The 22,277-nt window shown below is 40.3% G+C and overlaps 1 protein-coding gene across 3 annotated transcripts; it reads right to left on the bottom strand.

The window, feature by feature from the left end:
• Window positions 1-1,619: 1,619 nt before the first annotated feature.
• cpt1ab (carnitine palmitoyltransferase 1Ab (liver)) lies at window positions 1,620-22,234 on the bottom strand. 3 transcript variants are annotated; one of them, XM_046394404.1, is made up of 19 exons: window positions 22,096-22,234; window positions 16,144-16,308; window positions 15,570-15,712; window positions 14,526-14,697; window positions 14,015-14,116; window positions 13,580-13,717; window positions 13,339-13,416; window positions 11,529-11,636; window positions 9,981-10,068; window positions 7,692-7,887; window positions 6,805-6,993; window positions 6,599-6,704; window positions 6,213-6,329; window positions 5,252-5,416; window positions 4,792-4,923; window positions 4,547-4,699; window positions 3,968-4,081; window positions 3,689-3,781; window positions 1,620-3,572 (listed from the first exon to the last, which is right to left on the bottom strand). In XM_046394404.1, exons 2-19 carry the CDS (start codon window positions 16,282-16,284, stop codon window positions 3,489-3,491), a joined length of 2,319 nt encoding a protein of 772 aa, XP_046250360.1. In that variant the 5' UTR covers window positions 16,285-16,308; window positions 22,096-22,234; the 3' UTR covers window positions 1,620-3,488. The 3 variants fall into 3 exon arrangements, with proteins under 3 accessions (XP_046250360.1, XP_046250359.1, XP_046250361.1); XM_046394403.1 differs by lacking the exon at window positions 22,096-22,234 and adding an exon at window positions 19,191-19,341; XM_046394405.1 differs by lacking the exons at window positions 9,981-10,068; window positions 22,096-22,234 and adding exons at window positions 9,391-9,475; window positions 19,191-19,341.
• Between the last annotated feature and the right edge of the window lie 43 nt (window positions 22,235-22,277).

The raw sequence follows: 22,277 nt of genomic DNA, 5'->3' as shown, positions 1-22,277 counted from the left end.
ATCCCTGCTCCTGCATGAATGATTAGCTTATAAAACAGGATAGGCATCACTGGCTCCCCTCATGTCTTTGGGGGTGTTGTGGAGCAAGTGGCACATGAATTAAACTGGTGACAAGTAGAGGCCGCAGATCTCTCCCAAAGTCTACTTTTAGAAAGTGCAAGTCAAGGTTTTAGGTTTCAGCGTCTGCTCTTGAGTGAACGGGTTTTCCAGCTTGCCAATTAGGTGTACAATTTAAAAACTTGATATCCAGGAGCCAGCCAGTTCAAGTCGTTTGATTATGCTCGATGAATTTGTCAGAGTTTGACCGCACGTCTTGGGTCTTGAAGGCAAGATATTACCCCTCTTCTTCGTGTAATCTGAACTGTGTTAATGCACAGAAAGCCGAGACATACTTTATGATTTTGATAAAGACATCAAGATATACAAAGGCATAACTCTGGAAGTGATCCTTTTCCCCAAGTGGTCAAATTGCCTGTTTCCAGGGTAGATAAAGAGTAAGCTGACCTCAGGAATGCAGGCTTGAAATGTCAGTCTGCTGTCGCAAGCCTGGAGAACGGTGACAATGGGGCTGGACCATTGTGGACGTGTGTGTGAGTCTGTCTGTGTGTGTGTGTGAGAGAGGGAAAGGAAAGAAGAAAAGAAACTGAGCACACGTGGTGGACAGCAGTTAGAGAGAAATGGTCACGTTATCACTCTCTGCCTATGACCTCCTTGGGAATCTGTCACCTCACAATGACTTTAAACATCTTCTGTTTAATTCAGGTTAAAAGGTGAATATACCCCAAGCAGCCTCAGTGGAGGGACTAATACCCTCAAAGACGAAACTGGCTCGTGGCCAGATGACAGGCTATAGCTCCCCTTTGATTTAGTAAACACCACCTGATGAAGATCTCTTTTACACACCAGACCAGTTTCAGGAGGTTTACAAATGGTCAGAGGACGTGGGTCATATAATACCACTAATATCTCAACAATTATTAGACGTAATGCTATGACATTTTGTACAGATATTCATTGTTCCCCTGACTTTCCCTCTTGTGCCACCACACATTGCTGTGACATCTGGTACACACAAGAATATTTTTGTGATCCCTTAACATTTGCTATAGTGCCATCATCAGGTCAAAATTTCAATCTGACCAGCACTATTTGGTCAAATTATTATTATCAGATACATTTAACTTTGTGGAATATGTTATAATAGCAGGTTAAGGTGTGAACATAACCTCAACATTACATTCCGTTAAATAATGTCACTGTGAGCGTGTTAGCATGCTGACTTTAGCACAGTGTGGTTGTAGACTATTTTATATCTTCATTCCTGATTAATGTAACCACTGTTTTCAAATATTGATCACGTTTTCCAGTAACCCAAGGGAATACCTTCAAATTGCTTGTTCCGTTTAAAAAACAAACTAAAAACTGTGCAGATACTATTAAAACTAGTTTTCCATCAACAGACAAATCTATTAATTAACTTTTCTTTAGATATTTATCGAAAATTTGTCTTTGTGTTAACAACACCTGTGGCATTAGTAGTAGTGAATACAGTGCTTTTATGAAATTATTTTCACTGATAAGAAGAACAAGTTGTGAGAAAGAGATGACATACTCAGTGATACAGCTGTCCGACATTCACTTTATTGTTGAAACTCGTTTTGGTATATCAGCTGTGTGTATTTTATTTTATTTTTTTATACATCTTTAAATTCAAGACAAAGATGTACAGCTTCATCTTCAAACACCATGCAGCAGTGTAAACATGAGGTCTACTGAGATAAAAAGTCATACAACTACAACGTACTGGCAAAGTCTGTGATAAAAAAGGAAAAATTTTGTCTGTTTTCATGTCTTAATTCAGCAAAGGTTTAACTTAGTGAGCATAATTCTGCACCTTCAAGGGGTAAATGTGCATGTTTGTTTTGTGAATACAGAGGTGAATATGTGGAAAAAATAAATAATATGATGACCAGACAACATATACATAATAACAGAAATGCACACGACACATGACAGCCCCTCTATCTCTGCACTTCCTATGCATTACTGGCAACAACCTATTAAACAATTCTAAACTTCACCTTGACAATTGCAACATCACTATGCTGGAACTAACAACTTGACACTTTGTTCATAAACGTTTACAATTCATCTTGAGCTGACAAAACGCTACTTTGTAGTTAGGAATTGGTTAGTTAGAATGAAATGGCCAGTCATGGAGTGCACAATAAAGTACAGTTAGCTTGCTCTTTTTTAAGAAAGAGAAACTTAAAGAAAATTCTTCAGTCTAACGCTGCCAGTCCAACAAGCTGTACAAGTGAGCTTCACCCCAGACACACACCAATCGCTCACTCCCACAGCAAAATTTATGTTGTCGGTGTGCTACCCACCAGCTCATCAGGAGGGTCACATGACATTGTACTGCATCTCAATTTCTTCTACTGTTGCAGATGTACATGCCAACATAAGCACTGATCTTCCAGTACTGCAGCCAGCACCCTCAAAATACCAGCTTAGTAAAACCTGAGTATGAAAACGACAAACACACCCACACAAACATGACCTGCCTTTGTCGTTACATCATGAAATCATGGCAGCTAAAATAAACACACACATTGGCTGTACACTTGAGTCCGAAAGGCAATAAAGATCCATTGAATAGACAGAGGCACAGCTCCCCATCTCCTGTGTTGTATGCAGCATCACACTGATACGAGGTCACTTTCCAAAGCTGAATATTTATCTTGTAATTACAGATCATCTGTTTTCCTCCTGCAGGCTCCCGTAGTTACAAGATTATTGGACGCAACTGCTCAGCCTAGAGAATCAGACTCAGCGGGAGTTTAATTACTGAGCCATGTGAAATTAATGGTCACCACACAACATGCATGCATTGTTGATATGATATTTAACATCAGGTCTGCTGCTTTGGCTAATGACACATGACTCAGGTTCTGCAATTTATGAGAAAAAAAAATTTAAAAACATTTAGAATTAAAATCATTTCCAACATTGGGACAAAAATGGTCAAAATATTGCACCACCTCTTAACTTAAAACATGATACAAATATTGGATGATGCTGTGGAACAGTCCTTCAGATGAAATGTCTCTCAACTGTGGTAATACAGACTTGATCTTAGACTATAGTGGCTCTAATTCGCCCCTCCCTTTTTGCCCTTTTTATATTGATGGGTCACTAAGGCACCGTGCGACCAGTCCCGTAAATAAAAACCTTGATCTGTGCACTCCCTGTGCCCAATACCAACTGAATCTCACCTTGCCTATACATACAGTACACATAAAACGCCTTGCACACATATTGACAATAATGTTTCCAAATACCTATCAATTATCCTTATTTCTGCAACGTGAATTAACTTAAAAAAGAGCCCCATATCCATCATTTCATTCTGTACAAGCTTCAAGAACAATATATATTTTTCTACACACAACTTTTCATGTTTATTCCACCTATGGAGAGGATGATCACTTGGCATTCTTCCTGAGCTGGAAGAGATCCAGCATGTCCAGCATGGCCTGCCTGATGTTGGAGCCAAAACGGTGGGAGTCCTGGAATAATAAAAAAAAAAAAAAAAAGGTCAAATGGTCATGTCAAGTAATGGACATGAAAGAATCTAATTTGTCTGTACAAAAAGTTTATTGAAATAAAAGAAAAGTCAACTTACAGTTTCTGGGCTTGAGTGTTTGCTTGAGATGTGGAAGTTGATGAGGTTCTCACCAACAATGATGTAGGAGACACCATAACCATCATCAGCAACCTTAGGGGACAAGAGGAAAGTGAAAAAGTGAAAAAGTTGGATTTTCACACTATATTTGCAAGAAGTGATTTCTGTCAGGCACATAACTAATATTCCAAAACACACACACACTCAATTGCAGAAACACTGCACGACCGTCTTCACTCTATCTTTGAATATCGCTGTCAAAACTGGCTGATAACTTACTGGACCAAATCCACCTCCAGAGGACACATACTCAGGATGTCTGACCAGATCGAACAACTCAACCTGCTGCAGAGGGGTCTGACTGGTGGACAGCCTCCAAGGCTCAGACAGGACCTACACAGAGGTAGCATACATTCAGTTCCACGGTCAAAGCAAACTCAAGCTGCTTTCTCAGCCCATTTAACATATTTATGGTGCCTGATGTAGGTTTAATTTTTAGATACTGAGTGGAAAGTTAGGAAGGAGGCAAGATGTGACATGTGTGACATGTGATGAGCTCGATTTAATTAAATCATGTCACGTGTTAAACAATATTTACAACTAAATCTGAGAAATTTATTTGTTTAATGGCATTTTAGCCTATACCTGAGAGCCATGGTTAACAAGTGCAAAACTGTCAAAGATTTACCAACTGACAACTGTCAAGCCTTCCACATTGTATGTGGAAGTGAACAGCCACTGTGCTTGTATTGTTGTAAATCAATAAAAGTACAGTCACTGGTCATGACTGATTCACATGGAAACAATACTTTGGGGGATTTACTTTAAGAGAAGCGACCTTACAACAACACCTCATACCTCCTTGAGGAAGGGTGAGTCTTCTCCTAGATATTTGGAAACCACGTAAAGACAGAAAAGGTGACGGTCGATGCCCTGTCCTGTCATTGCCAGGCGGTACATGTTTTGGTGCTTCTCTGCTGCCAGTTTGAGCAACTTGAGGCGCTCTTCTCTCTGAAAGGACAGGAAAGAGATAAAATTGAGACATGAAAAACAACTGAAGAACTTCATTAGAGGTTTGGTGCTTTGCTGCTGCTTAGCCTTACTGTCTCATCTCTGATCATGGAACGAACAAAGGCACAGGACTCCATGGTGCAGGAGCGCACAGTTTCTGTTCGGCCCTCACGGAACAAACGTGTCATGGAGGCCTCGTATGTTAGGCAGAACTTCCCTTTGTCCTGGTGAGAGACAGTAGAGGTCAAAATGAAAAAGAGCAAGTGGTTGTTTGTGCTTCTCTGTGTTTTGTATTGTCAAATAAACTGATAACAAACAGGAAAATACAGCCTCAAAGTAAAGCTGAACAATGACTTGATGAAATCATTCATCATCGATCTTCAGTGATATGTTGTTTGGCAAGCTGTGACTGCCCTCTGCTGGAACACGACGAGTGTAACTGTATCAGTCATATAGCATACAAAGGCTACTAAATGAGAAATAAGTAAGTGCATAACAGTGTTGTTAAGTATTAAAACTTTGTTGTGATACCAGTGAGATTTATGTACCTACCCTGTAATGGGCCAGCTGGAGGGCGATCTGGATGAAGGCATCTGGACTGGTGCGGCACTTCTTAATCAGACCCTTGCCAAAGTCACTGAAGGGGAAAATGTGAGAGTCCACATCATCAGCCAGAGTCCTGGCGACCGTCAGGGAGCTCTGGATGACCTCCTGGCACTAGAGGAAGTGACAAAATCATATGTTAGACTGAGCAGAAGAACATATTTACAAAACAATACTCTTATTGAAAAAGCTCAGTTTAATAAAATGCTTAATTAGTGGAATGAGTACTTCTCAGACCAACTAACCAGTCATTGTACTGTTATATTTGAAATTTCAAATATTCAGTAACCAATAGCCCCTCTTCTACATCTTTGGTTTTAAGTCATAAAACACTTGTGTACTTAGCACAAGCTACCAGCAGAGGGAAGTCACTGTCTAAATATAAAATGTCATCTATCATCCCACAGTGTATGAGATGTCTTAGCAGTCTTAAAGGGATAGTACACCCCAATATAAAAAATACATATTCTTACCTGCAGTGCCATTTGCCCAAAGATACATTAATAAAAAATGTAAAAACTCAACAGCAATTTCTTTAATCAGAAATCCCAACATGGTGACTCAAGATAATCCACAGACCTTGTTGTGAGCAGTTTCATGTAGGAACTATTTAAAACTGACATGACTACAGCAAAGTCAGTACTGATCGGACCATTAAGAGCAGAACTGACTAGCTTAAATGGACTTTAGGGCTACAGTTGTTTATGAAAAGTTTGACAGAGAACCAAGCTGAAAGCTGTTTTTGCCTCTTTTACCATCTGGCAGTTTGTAATATGGTCTTATTAAACAAAAAAGCAAAACAACAAACTACTGATTTAGTTGATTTTCACTTTCTGAGTGTGGCCATTCAGGACAGCTATGGTTGGACAACACATTGAGCTAGTTGCTTTTAAGCACAACCTGCCCCTACCTCAGCAGGGATGTCCCACTGCAGCCTCTGAGGACCTGGCAGGTTGGGGTGGGGCTCCCCTCGGCAGTGACCCTCCTCAGTATAGCCCAGCTTAACAGGATCCATGGAAAGTACATGCTGCAACACAGAGTCAAGTTTTAACATGACCAACTAAATTACATTAAGAACAATAAATTGGCTTATTTCACATTTTTGTCTCAATAGCTTTAACGGACAACTGTGCCAATCAAAATATAAAAAACTCTTTTTGATTCCATTGTAATAGATGTGATTGCTCAGTTAGTTACATTTATTTAAAGAAAAAGAAGTCAATTTTTTGATATTACCCAAACATAAACAGAGGTATTACTTTCAAAACTAGAACCTGGTCCCATGATAAAACCTACCTCCCAAAGATGGCCAACGATAGGAGCATCTGCCCAGGAATGCTCTGCGTTCAGTCCCATGGTGCCATTCTTAAAAACTATCAGGTTAAAGGATTTATCAAACCACCTGAATGAAAACAAAGAATAAACACCGTCAGTTTATTTATATATGAACACCAAACTCTATAATCATCACAAACATAATACATCAACTTTATGTGTCCCACCTGTCGTAGCATTTTCCATGGAGCAGTGACTTGGCATAACTGTCCAGAGACTTGACTGGGTTGTTAGCATCATGGCGCTGCTCGGTGTCATCCAGGGTTACAACAAAGGCTGCCTTCTCAATGGCGTCCAAAGATTGCTTGTTCTTACCACGGCTGAAGTAGGTGTCACGAGCCTTGGCCCACGGGGTCCTGTGGAATGTCAAATAAAGGCAGATCTGAGGCACTGCATTGCAGGAGTCATCTGCAATGAGTGTATACAGAGATTTCTCCACAGTGAAATGTGTAGGAGGGACAAACAATTTCTTGCATTTCTGTGGTCACTGCCACGCCTTTCCCTAACCTCAAAACACTCATGCTCTAACAAGCAGTTAAAGTGCCTGACTAAATCATCATCTGCACTGATATTATTGGCCAAATTCAGCTTAACATATACATCAATGTTGAAAGTCTGCTGGTAAGAATCAAGAAATGATGGTACAGATATGCCGCAGATGTTTGATGTCATTTGTTGCCATGATGCCCGTTGACCAGTAAGTTTATTTTTCAACTGCAAAATGTTGCTCAGTTCCTAATCTGGGTACAGGTCTGTAATATCAGATTTAAGGGATGATTATGAAAAATGTTGTATATCTTTATTTTAAGAACAAAATATTTATATTGTCAGATGTATTAACCTTCATCCCTTGCTGTATGTATTCAGTATAGCAGCACTGCATAACATTTTTTGTTGAAGGCAAATTATTACCTCACCAAATCAAACTTGGACACATAATTCCAACAAATGTTCATTTTCAGTACCTCTCTACTTCCTGTCGTGCTACACTACATAATGTTAATTGTGTGTCCCCATTGATACTGGCTGCAGCTTGCTCTGTAATACCACCCACCTGTCCCCTGCAGTGAGAGCTGCTAGTTTCTCCTCTCCTGGTAAGGGGTCCGACTTGTCTGCCAAGATCCTCTCCATCTGCTGCTCTATCTCCCGTGGCAACAGCAGCCGACCGTCATAAAACATCCACACCTTGAAAAAGCGACCCTTATGGTACACAGCTATGTGTTTGCTCTCGTTCATGTGCTGAAGGATGTCTGGGAGGAAAGAACCAATGGCAAGGAGAGGAAAAAGAATAGAAAGAAGACAATTGGAGAACGTTCTGGTGACAGCAGATTTATGTTTGTACATGGATCTCTGTAGCTAAAAAATGAAATTATAAATAATTTTAAGCTTCACAAAAAAGTAAACAAGAAGGCAGCAGCTTGAATTTAGTGTGGATGCCACAGCATTTAATTCCTGGAAACATAACCAGTTCTTGGCCCCAGTGGTAAAATAACGTGATGTCCACAACATCCATGGCTGGCTTTTTTACTTTTATGAACATCCTTGTTCTTATGAAGTTATATTCAACTAAAGGGCAAAAAAGCAACCAAATTCAAAGCAACACTATGATAACAGGAGGGATGATCCAGTTCAAAAACTAAAGCAGCTTGAAATGGGAAGTGTAGGAAGTGAGATGAAAAGGGAAAGTAATTTTGGGACAGGGCAGTGGTTTGGAATACAATGAATTGAGGCAATGTTTGTTTGAACACCACTGCACAAGAAAAAAGAGAAATCAATTCAAATGTATGTTGTTTTGGTGATGCTTAATGTTAATGTTCAAACAAGCACGACCCCTGTCACAGACAAGACAAAAGAAAAGAGGATGCTAGTAACAACCCAAAGAACAACCTCACATCCAGTTAATATTTAGACTACAGTGTTTCCTCTTTCAGTGTGGGCACCTCCAAAATCTTCAAATACGGGAACTGACCACTGAAAACCCATTATTTGAAAGAACTGGTTTTGTAAATTACACCATTACACCAAGAAATACATTCTGTTTATAAGTGTGATTTAAGTAAATAAAAAATACAAGATATTTCTTCACTGATGCTCCACTTTTGGTTAATAAGATCAGTAAGGTTCTGTATACAAAAACTACTTATACAAGCAACTGAAGCAGAGAATCGTGTGTCATAATATTTGCATTTTATTAAAATCTATGAATGTATCACTTGAATTTAATTCAAAAGTAGTACGTTTTCAGAAAAGAACGAGTCGCTACTGTTCTCACACACTTCAATTAATTTAAAGTTACTTCTTTCTTCCACATGAAGTGAGATAAAAGCAGTCTGTCGGGCCTCATGAATGCAGACATTTTGTCATATATGACCTATATTTTGTCACATAGCTTTGAAGGTTCATCACGAACCGATCCATTGCCTTTGTTATAGAAGTGTTATATCGTGCATTAAAGTATATATATATATATATATATATATATGTGTGTGTATGTGTATATATATATATATACATATTTATATATACACACACAGTCTTACCTTAATACTGTTACATTTTTGTCTTTTCAAACTCAAACATTAGATTTGAGTTACATGCAAATTTGCAAAATCTGTGCACAGACTAGCACACATGCATTATTATTATTAATTAGTGGAGTTCCGATTAATTCCAATTCAAACAAACGGACAAATGTCCCGAGGAGAAGTACAGTAAGAGGAGTGTGGAGGAGGCAGCACTGCTATAGACTCTACCTGTTTCTACACCTGGGACACGACTGGTGTTGAACATATACTCGTATTGGGCTGAGCACATGGGAATAGTGTGTTGAAGCATGAGCTGAAACGCAAAAGGGGAGAGTCAAACACAAAGAGATGGCAAACTAATTGACTAAAATCCCCAGAGAGGAGCAGCGGCAGACACACACCTACAGGGACAGGAGCATGGATGAAGTGGAGAGGGAGCGATGAAGATTGGTGTGATAAGCAGTCTGAAGGAGCAGAGGGGACTTCAGAAGGCTTCAGGAAGACATGAGCAGGGTCCAGAAACCAGTGGCCTACTATCTCAATGTCACCAGCAAAGCTCTGATATTTGCAGTACAATTTGTATTCAGATGTAGATACAGTAGATATAGTAGAGTAGTACATGTAGATAGTACAGACAATGTACAAACAGATTCTTAAAATAAAACTAACAAATGCCAATGAGAGGTAGGACGGCTTCAGGGCTGTGCTGTTGAGAATGAGTCTAGGAGTCAGGGTTTCCAATGGCTATTGCCATGGCAACAGCTAGGGTCACAGGGTAGGGGGTCAGAGGGCAAAGTGGAGATGTGCCCTCCTCTTACCTGTCTCCAAACCAGGGATGCGGGTGGTGTTAAACATCCGCTCCCACTGAGCCGAACACAGAGGAACCTTGTTTGCCAGCAAGTATATCTAACGCAGCGTCCGCCACAGTGAATGGACAAAACAGTAAAACAGAGACAACTGTATGTGAGTGTTTAACAGAGCAAGCTCATGCAATTGTGTCTGTACTGTACAAATGCATACCATCAGTCTTTGCAAGAGATCAACAAGTGCTGACGCAGCATGTTGTCAAACATCAGTCAGGATTGTGCAAATGCAAAAGAATTTGCATTTAAAGGCGCAGTCAGCGATTCTAACCCTATACACATTTTTTTAATTCAATGAATACCCGGCGGTGTACTGGTGAGAATCTAGTGATATGACACATATCACGATACCATTGTTTCAATTCAATATATTCCAATATATTTTGGTAAGGTAAAACAATGCAATATAATGTGACTCTTTTTAGATCTTTTAGAAAAACTATTAAGAAATGTACCATAACGTACCATCAGATGCATAAAATCTGAGTAAAATGATGATGATGATAATGAAATGATTTTTTTATGCAACCAAAACAGCGGTATCTGTATTTGTATTTATCAAAGACCTTCTTAAAAAATAAACAAATTAATAAAAGATGAACGTCTGCAACAAATGTTTGCATGTTAATTTAATTAAAAATTGGACCAAGCCACACAATGCTAATTTGAGCCAGTGAGCAACAGTGGAACCAGATGCACTCCAGTCTCTTTCTCTGTGTCTACCAGCTACTCTTCCTCTTCTTCTTCTCTCCCACCAGACACAGAATGGAGATATTACCTTTCCAGCTTGGTGTAAAGTTTTTTTTACTTGTCAAGGCAGACCTCACATTATTTCCCCCAAAATTACATGCCTCCGCCTGTGTATTTACTTAGGCTGGGTAGACGCTCTATTTATGTTTTGGACAGCGAGCCCACATCCATGAAATGTGGGGTTAGAGTTTCTGAAGGAACACTGGGAGAGAGGGGTCCCATTATCAGTATTTCTTGAGAACTGATGACTGCACCTTTAAGCATCATGCAGGTTGGTAAAGGAAAAGGAGTGGGAAAAGATGGCAATTGCGTGTGCCAATAAAATCACCAGTGCTGATTAAGCCTTATTCATTAAGCCTTCAGAAAATGCTTGTGATCTTGCTTTGCTGCTAACCAAAGCTGTACTTCCGTCAAAACAAGCAAAAAGCACAGTGCATGAGTTAGACACAGTGTGCTGTGGGTAGATCAAGTATCTACCGTACATCATCAGTGTAAGATTGTGGATAGCAAACACATCAAGGGGTTGTGAAAGATAAGCAGCTTTCATTGTAAACTTAAAGCACAAAGTCACTGAGATAACAGCATGTAATAAATACATCACAAATGGAAAAGTTAAACATTTACATAGGAATGATGTGATCAAACATGCACTGATGTAGTTAATATCACAGCTAGCACAACGACTGTAGATTAACCAAAGTTCAACAATATCATGTCGGATGAAACGTGGAGACAGAGGAGGTCTATACTCACTGGTTTGATCTGGGCTCTGTCCAGCTTTCTCCTGTAGAGCATGATAGCATGGATGGCATTACCTGCCCTTGCAGCCTGGATGGAGGTGGGGAACACATATAGGAAATCCTGGAAAAACAAGAGATTAACAGTAGTAAAACAATGGTCACACGCATTTCACCCAGTGTGTCACACAGACCTGAAAAAAAAAAACCAGCGGCATAAGACGTGCCTCCTACATGCACACAGAAGAACACCTCGAACACAATGTCACTGTGTCATTCATCCATCCATAGATTTAGATGCTGTTTTGGTCAAGGAATGTATACATGATGACCTGCTATTTCAAGCAGTCACTAATGTTCCACAGACCGCATACCAATTCCTCCTCCTTGAACAGCAGTGTTTCTTCACTTTTTCAAGCTGCAAAAACAGACAGTGAACATCAATACTCTACTGGAGTAGCAGTCCAGCCTACTGCCTCAGTCACTCAGGCAGAAACATAAAGAGGGAGCTGTGAATTTGTGTCTAAATCCCTATTGTAGGCACTCAGTGGACAGTTATCCTGTAGAGTTCATTGTGTCCAAGGTCACACATCAGATGAATATTTGCAGCAATCAAACTGCCCTCTTAGTAAAGACAAATTATAAATACAGTGACTGTAGTTTTGCCAACCAAGATCAGGGTTTTTCCAACATACAGGACTTTTTGGCACCCCCAAAGTGATAAGAAGAATTAAGAATACAGATAGCAATTAAAGTCCTCTCCAAATGTGTATTTTTCAAACAATGTTTGAATAAGCAGAACATAAACTTGGGCTTCCAGCAACACCCTCTCATCCACAGTCTTTGTATTTTACACATCCAGTTGGCGCTGGATAAGCCAGCTAGACTGCATTGTTTTCACTGGGCCTGAAGCCTGTGGTGTAAAGCCAGCAATAGTCGGTGAGAGATCTCCTTGTGAATTCTCATAGAAAAGAAAACTGATAAAAATTTTACTGAACACTGAATTACAATTGAAACTTACCATTGGCACATGCTTTGCCAACTGGCGTATGATTTGTCAGCACCTGCATTCAGCTATTTGTGAGTAGTGCTGGAATTTAGTGGTTTCAAAAATCACCCACAGACGATATCTTAGGCTGTAGCAAACTAATGAATGGGTCAGAGTTTTATCCCTGGGCATTGTAGATCATAAAAATGAGCTTTCTGATTAATAGTGGATAGGATATGGGTAGATTAAATTATAAATCTGTAATGTGGAAAATATTAATTACAATACCTGCAGTCAAGTTTTTTGCTTTAACATATCATTATGAAGTAAATACTGATTGGACAATGTAACAGCTATAGAATAATGACTGCTTCACTATAAACCTCACTCTCACTATGCAATTTTTTACTCTACCAGTACAACCAGTGCTGTTCGTGTTACTATATGTCACTTACAATGTTGTATATCAAACGGATCACAGTTGGTGTGCCAGTAAGGTGACATAAGTTACTCTGCAGCTTTAGTGACAAATTATTAAAAGATTACACATTACTAGTAAATAATTAAAAAGCAAATCACCTTGATGTACTGTCCACTTTTGCAGCTGTGTTTTAGGTCACAGTGCTGCAAAAGAGTTATACTCACATAATAGTCTGCCGCACACAAAAGCATTGAAAGTTTTGGGAATTAACTCTGCTGTCATTCAAAAAATACAACAGCAAACACACACACCTCCAGAGAATCAATGGTAACCTACAGGGAGGGGCTTATTGCTTAATCTTTAAAGAAAGGGCTGAGGCATTGTTTGCCAGCAGTTAGTCAGGTGGAGATGTCTTACCATGGCATAATAGTTGCTGTTGACCATGATGGGCCCACGACCTCTAAGGTAAATGTACTCCTCCCACCAGTCACTAACCTGTCCAGCGTAAAGAGAGGGAGGGGGAGAAAGAAACAGAGGGTGACACTATATTTAAGTGACTGCTTTTTTTGGCTCCTTAAAGCTGATTCAAAACCCATGATAGAGGCCAAAAGGGTGACACAAGAGTGTGTAGAGAGATAGGGAGTGAAATTCAACTCACATAGTTGGAGGCCCACCAGGACTTGAGTTTGAGGTACCACTGCAGCCTGGGACCCAGGTTCTTCTCAAAGTCTTTTGTCAAGCCCTTCATCCGTTCATACTGCTCATCATCCATCAGTGGGCGCACAGACTCCAAATACTGTCAACACATTGACATGGAAATGCATAGTTAAACAGAGTGACATAGAGGATGATCAGTTTTAAACCAGGAGAGAGCAGACAAGCCAGAAAAACTAGTTATCTATTTGTGGTCTCCTGACAGATAATGACAGACAGCTTTGTCAGGCAGCTCTGCTTTGGGAAACAGACAAGGAAAAAAAGATGGACTTAGGAAATGAACAGAAACCTATCGGTTTGCACTGCTCATTCAGTTGGCCATCCGATTTGAAAAGTCCTTTCAGAGTCTGAGTGAAATGACCTAAGAGGTGGCAATTACCCTTTTGCAGGTGTCCTTGACAGCTGGAACAGGTAGCCGTGGCAGCGAGTTCTGGAAACTGTACAGCATTGGTTTCCTGCCAGAGAACACCTTCACTAATATCTGGAGAAGGAGGGCAGATAAGGGAGAGCAGGAAGAACAGAGTAAATTTAAAGTTACACTGTGTATCACCAGGAAACCTGCAGGTCAGGGATAAAAGAGAAAACTCATTAAACTAAAAGAACAAAAGCAGCACTCAGTGTACGGCATACACTTAACACAAGAATTTTGTCTTGTAAGTAAAAAAAAAGAACGCACATCTTTGACTCATTATGGACTTTCCACATGGACTTGTTGAACTTAAATTATATTGAGGGTTAATATATAATACTTAATTCTCAATTCTCAATTAGCTTAGATCAGATTTAACTAAGAAAGTGAACCAGTGCATAATAATGCATCAACATGGGACATTCCTGTATAAATCTGCTGTTAAAGTGAACTGAACAGAAGAGTGCATTCATGGTCTCACCATCCACAGACGGGTAGACCAGGACACAGAGCCATGGTGTGCATACATCCAGCCATGCCATGACAACAGACACTTTAGGACATTCCTCATAATCATGATTATGGTGACCCACAGGCCTGTGCCCACCAGAACTCCTCCAACTATCCTCTGGCTGTCTGTAGACATATATCGACTATGGACAGAGAAAAAGAGATAAGGGGAAACAAACACAATTAATATTGTATAGCAGCTGGCACATTCCCCCAGTCCAAAGACCATAAAGTCACATTAAATTACAACTGATAAAAAACAACAACATAAAACACAACAACTAAAACACACACAAAGTACAAACAATAAAATCCTAACTCTCTATTAGTCAGCATAGCCAGAAATATGTTCGATAACCTTAGCCACACTGCCATGAACAAAGTCCATGACTTGAGGGAAAACCCCTTTCATTGTTGATAAGAGAGGTATTACAAGCTTTACATGGACAGGAAGTGCTCGTGCAATATCACTAAACATGACAAACACTGTTATCCAACATGACGATGAGGTGTAGTGGCAGTTGGAAGAAAACATGGTGTCAGAATGACGCAAAAATGAAATCAACTACTTTACAATCTGTGAGAATAACTACATGTAGAGCTGCCACTGAAGGAGGCACGTAGAAACAGGCCTTTCTGATTCTGTTAAATGCCTGAGACATGCGCAGAACTGTGCAAATGTTATAAAAGCTTGAAGAGATGAAGTCAAACGCATTCCACCTCCCTCACCATGCTTTTGTCACAATAGGAGACTTTTAAATGTTGGTTTTACATCACAGTTCATCTTTTCTTCCATGTTAATTATCTTTTCAAGGCTAGTATGACCAATCAGCACTGCATTTGGTCAGGGCCTTCCTTACTGATTAGGAACAAATTAGCACAATGGTTATGTCTAGATATGAATACAACTCTTCTGTGGTATTGGTTTTCTCTGTGTGCTTATGGGAAAAAAACCCCAAAATGAGTTAACAATGTGTAATGCTGGCAGAGCTACTCATGATATCAGGGACCTTACCTGATGGGTACGTGTTGACCCAGCTTGGCAATCAATCCCAGAGAGGGATCGAGCCGTTGATATTTATTGTAGGACATGTAGGACACAACCACTACCATGAACCCAGCAGGGCTGCCAGGGTACACACCAGTCATCACCCCATTCTGTGGCATAATAAAACAAATGCAGGGTTACAAAGGTCATCAGAATCATGTTGAGTAAAGAATCTGTGAGGATATAGTGTAAATAATCATTGATTTCAGGCAACAGTTTTTGGATCCTGTTGACATCTGTGAGATATTATCAATAACAGACACAAAATCAACAAAGTGTGAAAATGCTGACAGGTCTTTGGGTTTGAGTGACTCAGTCTGACTGTTTGTATACAGACAATTAGGCCAAAGGCTAGGACCCAGAACAGACGGGAAGGCCACTGTCACTGTTGACAGTGTGAGAGAGAGTGACCTTCCAGAGTGATACTCATAATATACAACAAACAGGAACAGTAACTCTGTCAAAGTTCATCAAGATTTCCCTTCATATTGTACAAAGTCCTCCAGACTTTGCCCTCCCACTTGTATCTAACACTTCTCACCTTGAAGCGAATGAACCTTTTCTTCCAGGAGTGGAGGCCAGAGAGGTAGATCTGGCGTAGAGCTTCGTGGCACAGCTGCAGGTCAATGCCATCAGGGGTGACGGTGAATTGGAAGGCCACCGCCTGGTGCGCTTCTGCCATGGTGGCTACTACTGTATAGGGTCACTGGTGGTAAGAGAAGAGCAGGACGATAAAGTCAGTGAAGCAGAAGTTTCAAGAGAGTTTATATTAAACATAAAACGCAAATGAAAGATGCAGAATTAGCCACGTCTTAAGTCCTGTTACAAAAATCTTTTCTCACTTAATGTTAATATGGCTGACATTACCATCAAGTAAATTCATCACAAACACCAGTTCACAACAATAATGTACAATCACGACATCTCGATGCTTTGATGAGGCTGTAAAGTGATTATCAGGTAAATATGAGAACAATACTTCATACTGACCAGCTCCTGTCACAGTTCCTTGAAATAAGTAGCCCTTATTCCTCAACGACACTCCAGCTTACCCACTTTCCAAGATTTAATCTGCTCAAGCTCTGTCTAGGGAAATGGCCACTAACGTACCACTAACCAAATGAAAAACTGAATTTTTACTGAAATGCACATTTAGAAAAAAATATTAAACAAAATTATTATAGAGCTCAAAATATGGACACATATGTGCTAGATGAGCAGCTTCCCCTCTTCTTCATGTCTCCAGGACTATATAGTTTCCCTTTTCTTAGTTATCGTAACCCAAATCTGGTCTCAAGACCACATTTTCTGTATCATCTCGTTCGCAACTTAACTTTTGATTCTGTCTCAGACCTAAAGGCTGCGGCTATTTTAGTTGTTTTGTTGTGTGTCACATTTATGGTAAAGGAATGCGCTCTATGAGTCAGCCCGATGAGCACGCTTTTCAATGTAGTTAGTATATGAACTAAACTGGTTCCTGCAAGCTGACACCAAAGCAGATACACCTGGAAGGTAACTGGTTTGGAAGGTGTGGCATTAAGGGAAAAGAGAACTGTCGCTAGGCAAACTATTTTATTCTAAACCAGAGGTTTCTTTTATTTTAAATGAATAAACAATAAGTGTGTTACCACATGTTCAAATAATGTTATTCTGTAATTTCTGAATATCACCATTTTTAAAAGTTTTAAGGGAGATAAAAGGAGAAGAGGCTGACAAAGGACGAACCAATGAGAACTGATGATCTGGTTACTAATAATAGTACTAAGGTTGATCAGTCTCAGAAATCACATCTTCATTTTACATTACGTTAATTATGTCACCATCAGTGATGCAGGAGACCAGTATTATGTGTGAAATTCAGACGTCTGTCAGGATGATGAAACTCTGGTTGTTGCTTTAAGAGAGACCTGCCGTCTCTCTCCAGTTGCCTTCAATTGCTGTCGGAAATACAATTGCCACGTGAGCATACACATTAAGTAACCGCCTTAAACGACTGCTGATTACCCTGGTTTGAGTGCAATTATGTTATTTCACCATGGTAATGCTTTGCTGTGTTTTATCTACACTGGCTTGCTTTCCTCTAAGACTTCAGCAACGTTTCTCCTGCAAAGCTCAACTTGATGTCTGAAAAGCAGTACTTTTTCCGTCGCAGTCCATTTTTCTTCCAATCAACAGGAGCATCCACAGAGCAGCATTTCAGCAGCCAGCCCCCTCCCCCAGCTACTTTGCTACATCACATGATCCACCCTGTGCTGCAGAAACTAGGGGAAAGGTCGCAGCGCTACGCCGCTTGGATACCGGGTAAAACTGGTACAAAGTACTCAAGAATACTCGTATGCCGACAGGCATTTTCCATTGCGGTTGCCATGAAGGCACCCGAAACATATGGCTCGTTTTGGAAGTATATAAATCATACAGTCGGCGCCTGTCTATTTTATACATTTTAAAGCAGAAGCAATGCCGTTTCTGTCGTTAATCGATCATGTCAACTACCCCCCCAGTCTTCATAAACCTAACGTATTTGCAATATGACTGTGACCGCAAGGTTCACATCACGCACCTCACGAGGCTTGTCAGTACTGAACACTTCAACATCAGACACAAAGTCTCCCCACAAAATATGCTCGGCATATGCAGGTTACATGTTATTCAGTATTATATCAAATATCCTGCCCACGTGGTCTGTAAGAAAATGGGTCACTGAGTGCACCCCCACAGCAGATCAACTATATTCTGTTCTGTATTCTCAAATCAAAATAATCAGTGTTTTATGCTGCGTGTAAATAAACACTAACCGTGTTGTCTCTAATTTTATGATGCTCCTACAATAAAGGACACCGTGACAAACCGGCTTTTACTGACCTTCACTGGCAGGTGACATTTACACACATAACTACATGTCTAAATTTCTCTCACATCATAAGCCACCGCCAGGTACGATCATACTATTTAGTATTACTGCTTAGTAATAGAGCTGTAAATGTATTGTGATAAACTACCAAGTGACTGTCAATGAATGACCTTTACTTGGACTTTGTGTAGGTTACATTCCTGTTACGAGCAACGCACGAGTGCCAACCAGAATCGTTCAAGATCTAATCGCAGTGCAGAAAAGTAAACAGGTCGAATATTTAGAGCACATATTCAGTAGTGACCTCTTCAGCAGATATTTTCACATCGTACTGTGAAATGCAGTATGGCGGTGAGTCGACAGGCCGTTTTCCTTAAGGTTAATTTTCTAATTTAAAGTCATTATTTGCCTGTAAACTTCATTTCTTTTTCTTCTGCAACGGGCCACCCAAAGCCGCCCGGCTGAGTCAATGCGAAACAAAATCCACTACGTCATGTAAACACGGCACAGATATACGAGGACAAGGAAATGCAACAGACTGACGTTAACGTTAACTGCACAGAAATAACCAGAGTTTACAGGAGATTTTGTTTAGCTTGTTGAGGGTTTTTTTTTGTTTGTTTTTTTTTTTTTCAAAACCCCTGCAGCCATATTTGCACTCCTACTATTAAAACCGCAGAGACAGAGTGAAGACTACACTGTGACACGCTGTGAAAAAAAGCAGAACTGTGACTCACCTTTCCAATCAGCCTGAGAGAGGAGAGCTTTGTGATCTGAGGAGGATGTGACACGGCTAGGCTGTCGGCGAACACTTCTATACACACTGCATGAATGGGACCTGTACACAAAAGCCTGCCCCCTTTTACGGAAAACGTCGTGGAGATAAAAACAGCGCCCCTCTGAGGTGGACTGAAAAGGGTCGCATGAGGACAGAAGGTAACATCTGTAAAGTGGTGATGCTGGAAATGGCATCACAGACACGCTGTACTCAGTACTCAGTACTCCGTGTACCAGCACGATGCACGACATCTATATATAAACATATATATACCGGAAATGTCCCGAACACTCAAAGTACTAAGGCGATAAGTAAATACAGGGACAGAACAGATGCAGGCCCCACCACAGACTTCTCAAGGGTCACAAGTGATGACTGACATTGATTACATTTGTATGAGTCAATACATTGTTTATTTCTGCATAATTTATCTTTAATGGATAAAATAACGGAATGGGAATCAAGATATTCCATCCAATCTTACCAATCCAGTCTTGCTCTTTCATTTGCAACATTCCCTGGAATGACATAATACAGTCACAGAGATTATAGAGACTGTTACTATGACATAAACTGTCAGAAATGGCAATATCTGGGATGGGTTAACAGCATATATATTGTCATAGTTGTGAACCCTGCACTCCAGAATGGAAGCTTTGCAGAAAATAAAATCATACCAGGTTGCACAGTTAATATTTTGTCCATATCCTGATATTCGCACTATTTCAACTTTTTCTCCAATGTCCTACAGACACTCTAATTTCCTCTGTGGCTACTAAATCCACTGTTAGCTTAAGAAGGATGTGCTTAAGCCAAATCGGTTCAAAATCGGAGAAAAAAAGCAACATGAGATTACGTGCACATTCAGCCACAGGAAGGTGCTGTTGCACACTGCTGCAAATCATCACGGGCCAATCCTCAGGCATATGCACTGTCTCAAATGACTTTTGTATTAAATTACATTGTATTGTGAGGTCTGTCATTAACAACAATTGCTCTAAAGAACAAGATAACAAAATAGCTGTTGTGGTGGTTTCTCTTCTGTGCTATGCCCTAAAAACAGCCTGACTTGAATTCAGTTGAGAACTCTGCATCTTTGGACATCCACCTATGCACTGTCCTGTTTAAGTTAAAAAGATTCCACTGGGTTGTAACAGCAATCTTTTAAACATTTTGTTTGACAGTGAGAGCACTGTTAAATAAACCAAGTGCTACTGAGTGTGATAATACATTTTTGTAGTTGGGATACATGTACACAGCAGACATTTTGACATGTCATGGCAGGAAAATGGGTATAAATGATTGCTGTATTCCACTTGGACAAGGTCCTGCTGTTTTCCATGCTGCTTCACTCTTACTGAGGCACTTAAGGGACTTAAGTTGTAAATCCACCTGTTTTAAATTGTTTTTACAGCCTGTTTCATTTGAAGGATTCTGAAGTTGTCATTTGAGACATCAGAAAATAATGGATTGGAAAATTGGAAAAAACAAAAAACAAAAAACTGAACATATAAGAGCATGGCAAGGATCCTTAACATTCCTCCTGTTCGTGCAGTGTGTATCTGGTGCTGAAGATGACCCTTTTTTGTTTTTACCCCTCACCTAAATGTCTGTAACCTTACCATTGTTACCACGATCTCTAATGCTGTAGTATAAGAGATGTCTTATTATTGAACATGTGTGCATGGTTACCTACCCTGGGGGTTAGGACCCCCAAATGGGTCCAGAGTTAAATATAAAGGTTCACAAAATGATTAACATAATACAACATACAGAGCTGATATTCTGTTACAACAAAATGATATTTAGTTTTCTGACTTTTTCTCTTTTTATGTCTTTGCTTGTTAAATACAGCATACTTCTTCCATGGGGCTCCCAAAGAGGGCTGGAGCAAAAGGTAACTAAGTTAGAACCACAACTCAAATGAGCTATCTCAGGAATAAAAATAACTATTTGGTCTGTATCCACATTAAGGCCACAACATGTGTGAAGTAAACCTTGCTTTTAGATACACTATGCAGACTAAAGTATTGAGACACCTGACCATTACACTAACAGGGACTTTAATGACAATACACTCTAAAAACACAGACAGATTTGCTGTTATAGCACGTTCCACTCTTCTGGGAAGGCTTTCCACAAGATTCTGGATTGTTTCTGTCTGAAGTTTTGCCCGTTCATGCAGTAAAGCCTTTGTGAGGTCAGGCACCAATGTCTATGAAAAGGCCTGGCTCACAATCTCTGTTCCAATTCATCCCAATGGTATTCAATGGGGCTAAGATCAGGAGTCTGTGCGGGGCAGTCAAGCTATCCCACATCAGTCCCATCCAACCATGTCTTTATGGACCTTGCTTTGTGCACTGGGGCACAGGCATGCTGAAAATGAGCCTTTCCAAACTGCTGCCACAAACAGCGCCATGCCACACCTGAATCCAATAAAAGAGAAGTCGTCCGAATACTTTTGTCTATATAGCGTAGATGAGACATGCGCCTTCCCAGTGTCACCCGTACGTCTAGCGTTTAACCAACAGAGGGCACATGATGACAATTTTTGTTAGAGGGTTTCCTCATCCGGCTATTTTAAATACAACTATTTAAACACTCGTTAAGTGTTTGCTAAATACCTAAATAACACGAACATATGAAGCTACGACAGGCTGGCGTCAGCGTTACATTACTGTCTGTAGTTAGAACAACCGCTCAACCAATAAAACTCATATCAAGTTAGTTAGATGGAGAGATTTTCAGCTAGCAAAACCGCACCTTAAAAAACGCATGCAACATGAGGAGGGCGAAGTGGAGCCACTTTATTGTTTAAAGTATGGTATTTGCTGGTAGGGGAAAGCGTAAATTTAACTGCTTACCGTCTTAGGACAGTCCCTGCAACTCCAACACTGAACATATGTTAAACTTCGGGTCGGTGAGAGGCGGCGCGCCTCCCGCCGCTGCTCGTGCGCGTGCGTCGCACTGTCACTGGTGTACCGCCTGCCAGACAGCTGCATGCAGCTCGCGGCATGTGGAGCTCGGCTGCGGGAGACTGAGTCCG

The sequence above is a fragment of the Scatophagus argus genome, chromosome 7 (assembly GCF_020382885.2).
Source record: "Scatophagus argus isolate fScaArg1 chromosome 7, fScaArg1.pri, whole genome shotgun sequence".
In the NCBI taxonomy this organism is placed as follows: Eukaryota; Metazoa; Chordata; class Actinopteri; family Scatophagidae; genus Scatophagus; species Scatophagus argus.
Note: the sequence above shows the minus strand (reverse complement) of the source record. Positions and strands in the feature narration are given on the sequence as shown.